This window comes from Grammomys surdaster, unplaced genomic scaffold (assembly GCF_004785775.1).
Source record: "Grammomys surdaster isolate TR1022 unplaced genomic scaffold, NIH_TR_1.0 213, whole genome shotgun sequence".
NCBI lineage: Eukaryota > Metazoa > Chordata > Mammalia > Rodentia > Muridae > Grammomys > Grammomys surdaster.
Genome location: NW_021604658.1, coordinates 3,946,947 through 3,962,557, shown reverse-complemented (window position 1 = coordinate 3,962,557; position 15,611 = coordinate 3,946,947). Strand labels below are relative to the sequence as shown.

Below are 15,611 nucleotides of genomic sequence, written 5' to 3'. Positions count from 1 at the left end.
GCAGAGGGGCAGAGGGGCAGAGGGGCAGAGGGGCAGAGGGGCAGAGGCAGGGAGCATCTCTATGAGTCCAGGGCCAGCATGGTCTACGTAGCAAGTTGCAGGCATAGTGAAACCCTGTCTCAAAAATCAAAAAGCACAAAGAATATCTTTGGGGCTAGAGAGATGGCTCTTTAGGAGGACAGAGTTCCCAGCACTTGTGTGGGAAGCTCACAGACACCTGTCACTCCAACTTCAGGGGCTCCCCTGCCCTCATCTGCCTTCCTCATCTTTGTACACACATACTGGCTGGGCCAGTTTCAGATTCTCTAGAGACTTTATATCCAGAAATTCTGAGAAGTCACTAGGTGTTAGTGTGATATAAAGGTTCCAGTTCTATGGCATTTGTCCACACACTGCTGTTGGATGTCTCTTGTCTGGGTTATATTTTCCCTGATGCGGCCGTACAAACCAGCTTGTCCTGACGGTCTCTATTTTCCCTCATTTTAGAATCTATTTCTGCCCTACAGATAAGTATTTTTGCTTTCAGCTCCAGATTATTAAGGTATTGATTGTCAAGGCAGTATTACAAATACCACCAACTACTGATGGGTATTTTTCTGTCTACTTAGAAATACCAAATTTACTGACCATGTCCTGTCCATACAAGGATAAAGCCGTGAGTATTCAGAAGGCTGGAGGAGGAGTCCAGGGCAGTCCTGTCACTTAGGAGAGCAGCAACTTAAAAAATACAATGGCCTTGTAATAGACAGAAACATGAAAGATTCTCAGTTCTTCTTTGGCATAGAAGCAGAAGCACACCCCATCTTCCCATCGCTATGTGTGGTGGTGTGTGTGTGTTTGGGTGCACACATTACACATTAGCTCAGGTGACATCTTCAGGACTGCCATCCACCTCCTTTGGGGCAGAGTCTCAATAGGGCCACACTGGCTGGCCACTGAGCCCAGGGATTCTCCCATCTCTGCCTCAGCAGGGATGAGATTGTATGTGTGTGCTGCAGGCAGGTGTCACTGCACCCAGCTTTGTACATGGAGTATGGGGCTCAAGCTCGGGTTTTCATGCAAAGCAAACACTTTGGCGGCACAGAGCTTTCTCCTCAGCCGCCAAGGAGCATTTGTGTTTTGCCAGGAGTATACGGCATTTGGTTTTGTTTTGCTGGGATTGATGCTACAGCCTCATGCGTGCCAGGCAACCGCTTTGTCACTGAGCTGTGGCCCCAGCTCCAGGATGATTTGATGTTGGAAAGAAATTATGTTTATTATGTATATAGTATGTACTTATTATTTCAGTCCCCCCAAATGCTGTGTCTTATCCATGTTAGGCACAAATGCTATATTCCCAACCTCTCATTATTTTCCTTTTTAAGAGTTAATTTTTAAAGTTAATTTTAAAATTAAAATATATAGATTGTACTAAAGTCTGTTAACAAATACTGAATTCTAGTTCATGACAAACACACTGCGGTATTTAGAGGGAACTACATTGATATCAGTAAGTCACTCTAATGTATATATTAGATAAGATAGGTATATTGTCAATCAGTGGATGAAAAGGCATAGTATGGGCTCTTCTCTTCACCACATTCATTTGATTTGTGCCACTGGGAAGGTAGCTTGATACCAACTCATCACTTAAAATTCCTTTAGCTTTGGGGGGTCTTCAAATAGGATAAACTTGCCAGGGATGATGGCATATCTTTAATCCCAGCACTCTGGAGGCAGAGCAGGAGGACCTCTGTGAGACAGAGGTCAGCCTGGTTTACATGGTGAGTTCTAGGACAGCCAGGGCTATGTAGAGAAACCATTTCACCTGCCCCCACCAAAAACCAAACAATGAAAAGAAAGAAACAAACAAAACCCAGGATAAACTGTACTTATTTTTTTTTAAAGATTTATTTATTTATTTAATGTATATGAGTACACTGTCTCTGTCTTCGGACACACCAGAAGAGGGCCTCAGATCTCATTACAGATGGTTGTGAGCCACCATGTGGTTGCTGGGATTTGAACTCAGGACCGCTGGAAGAACAGTCAGTGCTCTTAACCACTGAGCCATCTCTCCAGCTCCCAACTGTACTTATTTTTAATGGCTGAAGTTCTTCCTCTGACCTCTGTACTGAGTGTGCCCTTGAGGGCCTGCTGTGACTTAAAAGTCAGGTATTTGAAAGAACAGAACTTCTATGTAAACTATATTGTTAAAATAAAAAGTACAGCGTTCCCTCCTCAGAGTTATTTAAATTCTGGAGAATGCACACATGCTGTCTAGACTAGAGAGAAGGACTGTAGTCTGTGACAGCCGTTGCCTAGCTCTGGCCTTCCTGGGCTTGTGTGAAGTGTTCAGAGCAGGAAGGAAACGGGAAGTACTAAGTACTCCATACAGTTAGTTGTATGATAGTAACTCAAAATTTCTCAGTTGTTTTGAATTTGTTTAACCAACTCTCTAAATGCCATCCAAAGTGCATGCATTGACAAAGATTTCAGCTCACAGAGAAGAGCTTGGAAACAAACGGCTCACAGACTTCAGTGGCATGGCACTGGAGCGCCCTGGAGCGCCCTGGAGCACTGGAGCGATGCTGCCAGAGCTCCTTTCGAAAGCACTTCCTTCCCCCACACCTTAACTCCACAGCTGCACATAAACCAACCCCAGAACTGTCCTCGCTGTCCTGGCCGCCACACTCTGTCCACAAACTGATAGATGGGGTAATGAAACAGTCTAAGCAAGGATGCACAGGGTACTCCCATTGGCAGCCGAGCGGCTCTGAGAGCACGTGTAGAACACGAGGGGCAGCCTTTCCAAAGAGGATGGGGTGGGGCACAAAGGTGTCCTGGGGAAGAACGTGCAGAATGGCACCTTCCTGAGGGAAGCAGCCCTGAGCACATGGGATCCAGCATGAGCAAGATCAGGTGGGGACACTCTGGCAAGGGCTGATCTGTTGAGCCTGCTTTGGGGAGAAAGGTGACAGGGTTTCTTGCTAGGCCACCTTCATTCTGTTACCTTGTACTGATCATGTACTACTGTAAGTTTAGTCTCGGGTGACCTTGTAGCAGCTAATTGGTACTCACAGAAAACCTGGGAGTCTGTAGGTTTTCCTTGAATGTCAACCTGGTTGGTGTGAGCAAAAATAGATGTTGAGATTAAGCGGCTAGGCGCACCAGGGAGACTTCTGCTGGAAGAACCCCAGGCCCAGAGCTGCAGGAGTGAGGTACCAGGAAGCATTATTTAGATCCTTACAAGGGAAGGAAAGAACCTGTGCTGTGTGGGCACCACCATCTGACTCCGGGTGGCATTCCTAGAGCATGCTAGACAAAGAGCAGCCTCCAGGGGAAGAACCCCAGCCCAGTAGCTCCATGCAGTCCACTAAGAAAAAGAATACTGTGAGGTAGAGGATTTGCCTTCTTTTGTTTTCGTTGAATGTGCTATTTTAGACTGAAAATCCTTCAGATTAATGGAGATGGGGTGGTCAGGAATCAGTGTTTCTCGTCATGACCTAGGCAGATGCATGCTGAGGAGACAGTGCTGTCATGAGCCCGTGGGCTAGAGGCTCTCAGTGGAGTCTCTCTCAGATGGAACTGATGGGAACATCCCACCTTCCAGAATTTGTATTACCTTAGCCTACGGAACACAGCTGTGGGTGCTGTGGTGCGCGGACGCCCACACTGCCAGTGTCAGGAAGGATTACTTTTAAACCTCTAATTTCTCTAATAATGTCTTTGGTGGTTTGTGTAGGTTTGGCATTGTAATCAGTGCTTCCTGGCTTGGTTTATTCAGTTTGCAGCCTTAGAATGTACACTGTCCTGGTATGCACGATGCCAACAAGTGACGGAGTCAAGAGGTCCACCCCTGGTGTCTGAGGATGCAGCAGAGTTACTGTTTCTTGGTGTGCTAATCTATTTATACCAGGAGCATCCAGTTCTCACAGAGCCAGCCAGCCTCCATCACTCAGCCCCACTGCCTGCTGGACTGACCCATACCAGCCTAGACTAGGTGGGCACAGAGTAACAAACCCATGGAAACGTTTTTAAGAGGGAGGAGGATGGACTGTTTAAAATAGAAAGCTCTCACTGGTGTGGTGCCTTTAACCCATTAAGCACTGAGAAGGCAGAAGCAGAAGGATCTCTGTAAGTTCAAGGCCAGCCTGTTCTACATTGTAAGTTTCATGACAGTGAAGGTTATGTAGAGATACCCTGTCTCAAAAACAATAAAAAATAAGATAAAATATAAAGCTCCAGAGTACTGTAACAGTATTGGTTCATATGAAGTTTATGGCATAGTTGGCTATACAACGTCCAAAGAAGTCTTTCTTAACTAATGGATGCATTGCCAAGATTGATGGTACTTATGGGAATGAATATTCATTTATTTATCGAGACAGGTTCTCACTATATAGCCTTGGCTAGCCTGGAACTCACAAAATAGACCAGGCTAGCCTAAAACTCAGAGAGATCCACCTGCCTCTGCTGCCAAATGCTAGGATCAAAGATGCATGCCAGACACACTCAACTTTTAACATTATTCCTAATAGGAGGCTGGAGAGATGGCTCAGTGGTTAAGAGCACTGACTGCTCTCTCAGAGGTCCTGAGTTCAATTCCCAGTAACTACATGGTGGCTCACAACCATCTCTTCTGGGGTGTCTGAAGATAGCTACAGGTGTATTCATATACATAAAATAAATAATTCTTTACAGAAATATTCCTAATACATAAAGCAGAATATGCTTTTAGAAATAATATTCTGGGTTTGGGTCTTGTCACTCAGACTAGTCTTAGACTTGTGCATGGACTCCAGGGATCCAACTGTCTGCTTCCCATAACTGAGTACAGTTATGTGCCAGTGTGTCCAGTGGGCTTGTACCTCTAAAGCTGCCTTTGACCCCCTTTGAGGCAAAAAACCAATACTTACTTGGAATAGAGTTACAGAGGTAGCAGTTTTGGCCCAGAAGAGCTTGGAGTTTTCCCATTTTCTTACTTTTCCTGTGGAGAAAACAGCAGCCTGGGGTTTGGTGTCTCCTGAGGTTCCCTCTGGAATGAGCCTTCTTAGCTCCTGCTCTCCGAGTCAGCTCAACAACAGCGCTCCAGGAACGGGCTGGCGGCGTTTTCCGATCTCTCCACGGACAGCTCATGTGTGTGGCCTCCAGAGTCCTCATTGACCCTGAGTTCATTTGTTCATCCTCCCTCTCGCCCTCTCAAACCAAGCACAAACCTTGTGCGTGCTACACACACAGCTCCACTTCTGCTTTTGGTTTTTATTTTCTTAGCAACATAGAGAAGTCAATTTTTACAATTTAAAGTGACTTCTGGGCGTATGAACTGTCTGCTGTGTCTAGAGGTGTCAGGAAACAAGCGTGCTCAGCACCACAAGTCTGCTGACCAAGCTGCTCTGCCAACTCCTGCTTCCCTCCATCCTGTGGGAAGGAGTTAGCTGAGGGCCTTGATATAACACACATGCATTCTATTGCCAGGCTCACCTCAGCCTTGACTCTAATCTGGATAGTTCGCATGACGATCTAGTATGTCTGCCTCAGATACTGCAAAACAAATATGTATAAACACTGAAGAGTGCTTAACTACTGAAGGCCATTAGGATGTGGTCGTATTTTGTAATTTTTTTTCCCAACCACATTGTTTGTGATGGCACGAGGCAGGTGGATCTGTATGAATTCTAGGCCAGCCTGATCCACAAAGTGAGATCCAGGTCAGCAAGAGATACATAATGAGGCCCTGTCTTTAAAAAAGAGGTGTTGTGGGGCGTGGAGGAAGTCTCCAGTCATGACTGGGGGACAGGTAGGTTTTCTTTCTATTTGGAGGTGGTGGAGACAGCCCTTATATGGTCTGAGCATGTGGTCTACCAGTGAGCAGCACGCTTGGCCCTGCCTTTAGATGTAGAACTAAAGAAGCAACACTGACTTCTCCAAATAAACCCTTGGAAGCAGAAGATACTGCTGCTCCCCAACATGCCAGGCCAGTGATGGCATGTCCGAACCATAGCTTCCTGGGGGTTTGCATGTGTTTGAAAAATACTTACTTTAAAGCAAACACCATGTTTGCTTTATTTACAGAGCTCAGTTTCCAATGTTAACAGGGCTGAGCTCCTGGCACAGCACTGAAAAACTAAGAAGATATAAAAGTTCAAGTATATAGTCATGTATTCATTAATATAAGTATCTTTAGTAAAGTAAAATGTTTTACTTCTTGTGAGTAACCATAAGTGGATCTCTAATGATTTTTCAGTGTTGTTCAAAAAGTGCCTATGTGCACACAACACGTGACTTAAAATGAATATATAAAATCTGTGCTTTGCTGTTTGAGATCAAAGTTAACTGCTATGTAGAAAACATTTCCTTTTACACTCAGGGTCTAAACTGCTTGGAAGTAAGAATGGAAAGTCTCTGTCTTGTAGCTATACTTGATATATATCATGTAAGGTTTTTTTGTTTTATTTTTTTATTGTTTGAGGGCCCTAACAAGATTAATTTAATTTTAGAAGATCCAGACAACCCAAAGGCTGGCACTGCCAAAGTCAAGTCACACTAAGTGACACCAGGGTTTCCAGTGTAGCGGCATCTGATCCCATGTTTCTCTTTACTTGTCAATGTGTGCATGTGTTTGTCTGTTCGCTGTGAGCATGCCTGGTGCCTACAGAGGGCAGAAGAGGACACCAGAGTCCCTGGAACTGGGGTTACAGATGGTTGCTAGCTGCTTATGGGTGCTGGGACTCAGACCCAGGTCCTCTGAAGAGCAGCCAGTGCTCTTAACTGCTGATCCATCTCCCCAGCCCAGACAGCAGCTTTCTAGGTCTGGGTCTCCCCGTGCCCCGACAGAGGGTATTTTCTGCCATTGTCCCGCTTACTACCCTTACCAAACTGCAACCTCGTCTTAGCATCTGAAGGCAAAGTATGAAGGCAAGCAGTCTGTGTTTGTTATGTTAGTCACGCCCGGTAAGTCTCGTAAAATGACAAGCATTAATGGAAAGTTTGTATTTGAGGTGTGTCGAGTGTTCTCTGATGTGCCTGTGCTTCTGTTAAACAGACTTGTGATTTTCATTTCCCAGAAACAGTTTCTTTCAGTTCAGTCAAAACCATAAGAAATGATTCATGCAGTGTTCCCATGTCCTGACGTGCAGAGAGCACTGACAGAGGTGACGTTTGCGATCTTACTTTAGAGAGCTAACCCTCCCTCCATACTTCACTGAAAATATTTTCATTCTGTCTGACAAAAAGTTTAAAAAGTACATTAACTGTAACTAAAACTGTCCCACAAATGACACATTAATGAGATCACTGCTGTGTGCCTTGTTCTCTCAAGTTGTCATAGCCTTACCTTTGATGAGCCTAGACTGATAGTTAATTACACAAAAGGTATCATTTTCTTGTGGGACTCCAGGGAGCTACATCACCGTGAAATTCTCAGATCATTTTAAAATTCAGCTTTAAAAATAAACAAGAGAATAGACTAGATCAGAGTAAAAGCAGGAGAAATGTGAAGACAAGCCATGCCAGTACCAGAACTCCTGACTCATCAAGAAAAGGCTGATAACCTAGAGAGCAATGAAGGAGACAAGGTGATACCAGATAGTCATCATCGGGACCCTGGAGAAATCCCATTCTTCCATCTTACAGATGTTAAGGAGCAAGAGCTACGAAAAGTGACCTCCCTCGCACCTGGAATAATGCTTAGCTCAACTGTACTGCTTCCCTACCACGTATGGAGCCGTAGGCCATGCCTTAGAACTACAAGCAGAGCAAAGGAGAAGCAGAAACCAACCAGGTGTGGTGGTGCAAGCCTGAAATCCCAGCTGCTCAGAAAACTCTCGTTTGAGGCCTGTTTGGGCAACATAGTGAGACCTCATCTCAAAATAAAAATTAAGGTCAGCAAAATGGCTTGGAGTAGTGGTTCTCAACCTTCCTAACGCTGTGATTCTTTAACCCAGTTCCTCATGAGCGCCCCAGGGTTCACTAGCCAGCCAGTCTGGCCAAAACATAGACCCCCAATTCCAAGGAAGAAACTGCCTCAAAAGTGGGGGGTGGGACAGCCATCTTTAGAACACACTTGCGCAGACATGTTTATGTGCACCCCCATGCATCTGGACACATGTGAACACACAGACACAAAGATAAAGAGGTCCCAAGGGATGCGAAAGGTAATATAAAAGTTATTTTCCCCTCTAGAGGTCTGGAGTGTAAGCAGTGTGACTTCATGTTTCTGAAACAGGACCTTGGTCTTACCTGACCTTTCGAATAAGAACTGTACTAGGAAGGTAGGGTTTATGCTTCCTAGTCATGGAAATATATTGAATCATATGTATACGTATGTGTATAGGTACATCTTGATCAGTACAATAGTGCCTGGCACGAGGCATGCATGCCTCAGCAAAGCCCTTGCAAAGGTAAACACAGTTAGATGGGATTGTCCTTACTTCCCTCACAGCAAACAGAAACACCTACCTCCACTTACCCTAAGTGCTTGCCCTCCTCCCTCCCGTTTTTCCATTTAAGGCAATATACTTCATCCTGTCCAATGCTGGTATTTCCACACAGATTGGATTCCAACCCTCAAGTCCCACTTCTGTTCCTTTAGATCTACCTGTTATGTACTTTTCATATTTTCAAAGTCCATCTACATGGTTGCAGGTATAAGCACTTTGTTCTTTTTAATGGCTAAAAGATATTCTACTCAGGGGTTCTGGAGATGGCTCAGTGGTGGAAAAGCATCTGAATTTGATTCCCAGTACCCACATGGTGGCTCACAACCATCTGCAACTCCAGTTCCAGGGGAGTGGTACCCTCTTCTGGCCTCTGCAGACCCTAGGCACACATGCAGGACACAGATATACATGCTGAGAAAGCACCCTAGTATTAAAAGGGACATTCCAACTGCATCTGCGGCATTTCCTTTTTGTTGTGGCGCACATGCAGGCCTGCATGGCAGTGTGCCTTCACTGCTACGGGATACACTGAGGGCGAGGCTGGTGAGCCATAGAACATGTATATAGTTGAGTTTCAGGGCACTGCCCTAAACCATTCTGTATTGCCACTTAGCAGTATGTAGGCCCAGTGTCCAATGTCACACTATTGCTTGCTGTCATGTCTTTCCTTTTTTAGTGGAGAGGGGAAGTAGGGATTGAACTCAGGACCCGTGTATACTAAGCAAGCCTTCTATTATGCAGCAGCCTTGCACAATGAATTTTGAATTGGTGTTTTATACATGGAGGACACCCCTCACCCCCCATATCACTTTAGAGATGTTTTCCCTCCTGCTGAATTATCTCGGCCTCCCCATGCCCATCACTGACATCATTTACACTCTCTTAGACTCACTATTCCTTTTCTTCAGCTCCTTTGACCTCTCAGCAGGATTGCTAAGATCACCCAAGCTCTCCTTCAAACACTCAACTCTCCTGACTCCTCTTAGTGTTTCTCTAGCTCCAGTCTCTGTGTGTGTGTGTGTGTGTGGGAGGTTCAGATAGGGTCTCACTGTATAACCCTGGATGGTCTGGAACTTACTTTGTAGGCCAGGTTGGTCCAACTCACAGATGGCCTGCTTCTCTGCCTCTGGAGTGCTGGGATGAAAGGTGTGTGTTACCATGCGTGGCTTGTTCTAGTCTCTGTAGGTTTCTGTCTTCTAGCAAGCTTTAAAATACTTCAGTTACAGTGGCTGTCGAACAAATTACGACAAAACACAGTGGCATAATAAAGTCATTTATTATACTATAGTTTCTTTTCGTCAGGATTTCAGACTGGTACAGCAAGTTCCCATTTCTGTTCCATGGGACTGGGAGCCTCAGGCTGAAGACTGGTGTTGTCTGAAGCCCTGTGCACTTACACGTCAGGCAGCTGATGGTGGCTGTTAGCTGGGGCCAGGGGCCTCAGCTCATATCCGTGTGACCCTGCACATGCTGTCTCTCCGGGTTGGCTGGTTTGGACTTCAGCACAGTATGGCTGCTGGGTCCCAAGAACAAGCAGTCTAGAGAGGGAGAGAGGAAGAAAGCAAAAAGCTAGGACAGCCAGGGAGCGTACTTTGCCCTTAAAAAACAAGGTCTCAAGTCTTACCGCATGTAAAGAAAAAGTAGCGGGCTTTATGTGAAATGACAAGGTTCTAAAATAGCATGGGACCCGGGGCTGCGACTCCACGGGGCTGTGACTCCATGGGGCTGCGACTCCATGGGGCTGCGACTCCATGGGAAAGCACTTGGCTAGCAGGCCTGAGGCCCTGAGTTGGAGAAAAACAAAGCATGAGACCAGAAACACTGCTGTGGCCTACTACAGAAAACAGTCTGCCACGGCCTCTGGTTACTGTTCACAGCATCCACACATGCTACATTCCTTTCCTTTTCTCCCTTTGTACCTCCCAAAGACTCACCCCATGATGGCATCAGGCTCAGGCTTGAGTCACGATCTCTATGTATGTGCTGGTGAGACCAGTGATCAAAGCTCCTTGTCTACAGTTGCACTTAACCTCAAAACCTCGGCACTAACAACACAGATACTCTCTGCCTCACATTCCACAGCATATAAAACAATGTATATGCTACAGTATAGAGTATCTGTCTCCTAATCCTCCCCATGTTCACTGCTGTTCCTATAATTTTAAAGAACACCTGTATGCTTGTGATTCTTAGATTCTCTATCTGAATTCTATTGTAGTTTTCAAAGCTAAGTGCCTCCTGAAATGTCCAGCTAATAATTTTATACTCTTATAAAATATCTCATCATCATTTCTAGCTTAACATGCTAAAATGAACTCTTGGCTTTTGCATTAGCCCATGTCCTCAAACCTCTTGTCCTATTCCTGCTGGCTCAGATGAACCCAGGATTTCCTCTCAGCTCTTCACCTGTTCATTCATGTCGGCCCAACTGTCAGCAAGTTCTGCAGCATCTTTCTCCAAAGTATACCCCCACTCCCAGTGCTCCTGATCTTCCTCACGCCCCTCCTTTCTGTGCTCATCTTTCTCATGTTCTTACTCCTGTCCTGGCCCCCTTCCCTCTCCATCCCCCTCCCCTCCCCGCTTCTTTCCGAGAATTTTCAGTGTCCTCACTGCCCATTTTCATTCTTGCTACATTCTAATTTCCTGTGCACACCAAATCAAGGGAATATTTTAGCTCCTACCTCACCATGCAACTTTCCTTGCTCAAAAATTTGTGACTTCTCATAAGTTTGCATAAAGGCCTGTGCACATGCTAGCCTGAAGTATTTCATCCTGCCTTTCCACATTCTTATAATGCTATCTTTTTCATATGTAAGGGTATGGCACGCCTGGCTACCTAACCTAGGTAGGCATCACTATAGGGGTCACTGTCTTAATTCCTCCACGAAGCTTATCTGACTTTCAGGTTGCATCCTGTTAGTTTACTTGCTTAACCACCTGTCTACCCAGCTGGATGGTAAATCTGGTCAGGGACTGGCCCTGAGGTATTCACCAATATCTATTCAACACCTAGCAGGGGTCTATCAAGACACGTGCCCAGTCATTCACTGAATGATAAGGGACAATCCTGGGCTCTACTGGACGGCGTGTATTGTGGTACCTTAGAGCAGCACTTCTGAGTTCTTACTGAGGATAGCCTTGTGCTTCTCTTTCAGTAACTGCCCTTCCTTTCTGGCTGCCGCTTTAGCCAGAGCCACATCAGATGAAGTCCTCCAGAGTGACCTTTCTGCTCACTGTATCCCAAAGGAAACGGACGGCACAGAAGGGACTGTGGGTGAGCACCTTTCTCCATTATTTGTTTGATTAAACATACTAAAATTTTCTCATGACAGCTAGCTACAGAAACTATCTATAGCATATCAAACCCAACTACCTATACCCACTAGTGACTAGACAGTGGTATTAAGGAATTTTTTCTTAAAAATCAATCCAAAGAGACAAGAAGAAAAAAAATTCAAGCACACACACACACACATATTTAAAAATGATTAAACACCATTTTTTATAAAATTGTGTGTGTGTGGTAAACTAGTACATGGAAAGTATTAGAAACAGGAAATTGATATTGCTTTCTAAGGAGCAAGCATACAATGGAGTTGAACTTGGTAGTGTGTACCTGCGGTCTCAGCTACTTGGGAGGCTGTGGCGGGAAGGTCACTGGAGCCTAGGTACTACTACAAAATTTTGAGGGTGTTATTTTATTGATATTTATTAGCTTTGAGACAGGGTCTCAACTCTGTAGCCTCAGGCTGGCCTTCAGTTCACTACCCTGTTGCAGTCTGCCGAGTGCTGGGATCGCAGCATGTGCTACCATGCTTAGCCCTTCTGTTCTATTCTAAGTACTTGCCTATCAACATGGTACATAAGGAACAGAGCGTTTGTTATAAATAGAAAGCCAGCCGGAGACTGTATGGCATTCCCGCTCTTCCTGTCTCTCTCTCTGGACTGTGACAGAAAATTGTCAAGGAGGGAGTTACTGCTCGTTCCTACTGAGAATAACGGATTCATCTAGAACCACGTTGTCCCAGAGCCAAGCTGAATAGAATCCTTCTACAAAGCACTGTCTTTCCCCTGATGCTGATGCATAGAGCGAAACCCTTGTAATGAAAAGACGAGAGTTTCAGTTCTGCTTCACTGCAGTGGGGTGACGGCTGACTCAGCTGCAGCTCGACATAGTGACATTAGCGACTGATGAGCAGTTTACAGCTGTGAGGGGGTGGGCTGCTGCTTGGATGGTTCTCACTTTCTCACGCCCCTTATTCTGTTTTATTTTTCCATCTCAAGTGGCTATTATTTATATACTACTGTTCTATAGCACTCCTGCTGGAGACTGTCTCAGAGCTGTGTGCTGCCCTAAATGCTGGCTCTGGAGAATTATCTGAACCCTACAAGATGATAAAAGTAAAATAAAGTTGGTTTTTAAAAAATAGATGTCATTGATCATGATGTTTGAAATTTTTTCTAGATCACTTAGAAACACCTTCATATTGTTGAGATCGCAACTATCTGCCAATCCCTTATCGATCTTACACAAATCAGTAGGTGTGAGCTACACAAGGTAGAGTTTCTACAGGACACTGTCGGCAGAGGGAGACGCACACCGCTTAGGGCTTACAGCACAGGCAGTGAGGTCCCACTGAAAGGACACTTAAAGCCTTTTTTAATCCCTTTAATCCCAACACTCAGAAGGCAGAGGCTGCCATTGTTGGTGCTGGGAACGGAACTTGAGTCCTCTGCAACAGCAGCCAGTGCTCTTAACCACTGAGCCATCTCTCCAGCCCTTAACATTTAAGTATTCTTAGCTTCCTTACTGGACAGTGTGGCGTATATAATGACAGTGATATGTGAACCACACAATGGTGGAACAGCTTCTATCATTGGCTGGGAATCTGGGAACAGGTTGTAATATTTCCCCCATTCTCCCTGGAGTTTGTGCAGGCATTTGCTTTGTAGCTCTCTTTTGTGACTGTGTCAGCTAAGGACACAGTCATGTCAAGTCTGCACGGGGTGAGGGTATCTCCTGCTGCAGTATCTATGAGTTCTAGTACTTAAAAAGAACAAACATTTGGAGTTGCTTAAAGCAATACAAATATTTGGGTGTTTATGGACTTGTTCATGTATATAACTCCTCAGGGAGTATTTGCTCTTTGAATTTTATTTCTCTTTCAAATACACCCTTGCTTTTCAGTTAACTGAGAAGGGGTGTGGTAGTACGTGCCCATAGATCACAGCACTGGAGAGACTGGGAGCAGCAGCCTGTGCTGTGAGACACTGTCTCAAAACAAACAAACAAACAAACAAACAAACAAACAAACAAATTAAAATGTTTAAGACATAAATAAGACTGCTGAATATTAATAATAAAGAAACCAGAAATAAAATCTATGAGACTTTCCGAATACAAAGATTTTAAATTTTCTTTTCTTTTTTTTTTTGGGGGGGGGGGGGGTCGAGACAGGGTTTCTCTGTGTAGCCTTGGCTGTCCTGGAACTCACTCTGTAGACCAGGCTGGCCTCAAACTCAGAAATCCACCTGCCTCTGCCTCCCAAGTGCTGGGATTAAAGGCATGCGCCACGACCGCCCAGCAAAGATTTTAAGAGTTCTGAGTTGGATGTAGGGGGTCATACCTCTAATCCCAGTACTGAGTCAGCTGAGGGGGAATGAATTTGAGACCAGGTCAGCCTGGGAACAGAGCGAGATCCTGTCTCAGAAAGGGTGGGACAGTTTGTGCTGATGTGATCATGTGCACCCAGGGACACTCTAACTCCAGCACTTGGGAGGCTACGGCCGGAGGATCTTGATTTCTAGGCCAGCCTGAGCTCTATAGAGGGATTCTGTCTCAAAAAGACAGAGCATGTGCACAACATGTGTCTGGATGTTCAAGGCTCTGAGTTCTAGCCTCAGTACTACCAAACAGAAGGAAAATTAATGTAAGAATTATGCATAAGAACAGAAATGGAGTCACAGATTCAAGGCTAAAGTGAGACTAGAAGTAAAGAAACGGGAGTCCGGGTTCCCTGCAGCCAAGGAACACACAGGCTCTCTTCCTTGGGTTCCTACAGGAAGCATCTGCAGCCATTGCCCGCCCGTCTGCCACACACTTCCTCAGGCTGTCAAGCTGTGTCTGATTTAGTAAAGCAACTTTTAGGAGTATTTTTTTTTAAATGAGATACAGGAGGAACATCTAAAGTACTGAAAACCTAATCTTTTGGTTATTTGAGTAGTTGCAAACTGAGCGGAAGACAGCTTGACTAGATGGTTAGAAACGTTAGACATAGTCTCTTCAATACACACTGGTCTCGTGCCAAGGGATCCAAGTCTGCTTCAGAAGCCAAATGTGAGCTGAGTCAACTGTAGAGTGAAGGGGACATAAGCCATGCCATGTGCTGGTGCGTGTCTACAAGCCCAGCACTAGGGAAGGTTTGTCGAAAATTCGAGGCTGAGGCCAACTTGAGCTAAATAGCAAGAGTCTGCTTTAAAAATAAACAAACAAGCAAGCAAGCAAACAAAAAATAAGGCTGGTCATGGTATCACACACGCCTTTAATCCCAGCACTCTGGAGGCAGAGACAGTGAGTCTCTTGAGTTCAGTGTCAGCCTGGTCTACTGAGTGAATTCCAGGGCAGCCAAGGCTACACAGAGAAACCTTGCTTCTAAACCACACACCCCCAAAAAAGCAGAAATACCTTCCAAAACAGCCAGAGCTACATTGTGAGACCTTGTTTTCAATGATGATGATAATAATAATAACAGCAACCATAATAATAATGATAATAAATTTTTAAAAGTCAAAGTAGTATACACAGAATTCAGGTTGCCTGCCCTAAATAAATATTTAAACTATCAGTTACCCTATTGGGTAAACTACTGCCTAAAAGTTGAATTGATAAATATATCAAAGAAAATATATAACTCAGATCTAAATGATGGAATTGGAATTCATTACAAATAGTCAATTTGTTATAGTGGACAGAAGACACACAAGAGATCAGGAAGAGAGCACCAGTTCTCATATGCCTTTCCTGTTCTGAATGGCTGGATAATATAGCCAGTGCTCACCTTTCAGTCATTCTTCTGAGCCTAGAAGGCTTGGCTCTCCATGTGATAACCCTAGCAGCTGTCCACAGTGAAGGCTGCTCTGGGCTAGAGGGCAGAGGGCAGAGGGCAGAGGGCAGAGGGCAGAGGGCAGAGG

General features: G+C 44.9%; 2 protein-coding genes across 3 annotated transcripts in view; one reads left to right on the top strand and one right to left on the bottom strand.

Annotated features, from left to right (window-relative positions):
- Nucleotides 1–15,611, top strand: part of Ppm1e (protein phosphatase, Mg2+/Mn2+ dependent 1E) — a 127,769-nt gene that overhangs the window by 92,971 nt on the left and 19,187 nt on the right. The window contains exon 2 of the mRNA XM_028772499.1: nt 11,576–11,694. Within this exon, the coding sequence (XP_028628332.1) occupies nt 11,576–11,694 (119 nt within the window). The remainder of the gene's footprint in view (nt 1–11,575; nt 11,695–15,611) is intronic.
- Nucleotides 9,681–15,611, bottom strand: part of Trim37 (tripartite motif containing 37) — a 130,814-nt gene continuing 124,883 nt past the window's right edge. Inside the window, exons 25-26 of one of the 2 annotated variants that reach the window (XM_028772496.1) lie at nt 10,045–10,204; nt 9,813–9,958 (exon numbers count right to left, since the gene is read on the bottom strand). In XM_028772496.1, coding sequence (XP_028628329.1) covers nt 9,920–9,958; nt 10,045–10,204 — 199 coding nt within the window. In that variant the 3' untranslated portion in view covers nt 9,813–9,919. Of the gene's footprint in view, nt 9,959–10,044; nt 10,205–15,611 lie in introns of both variants that reach the window. The other variant, XM_028772497.1, reaches the window with a different exon arrangement.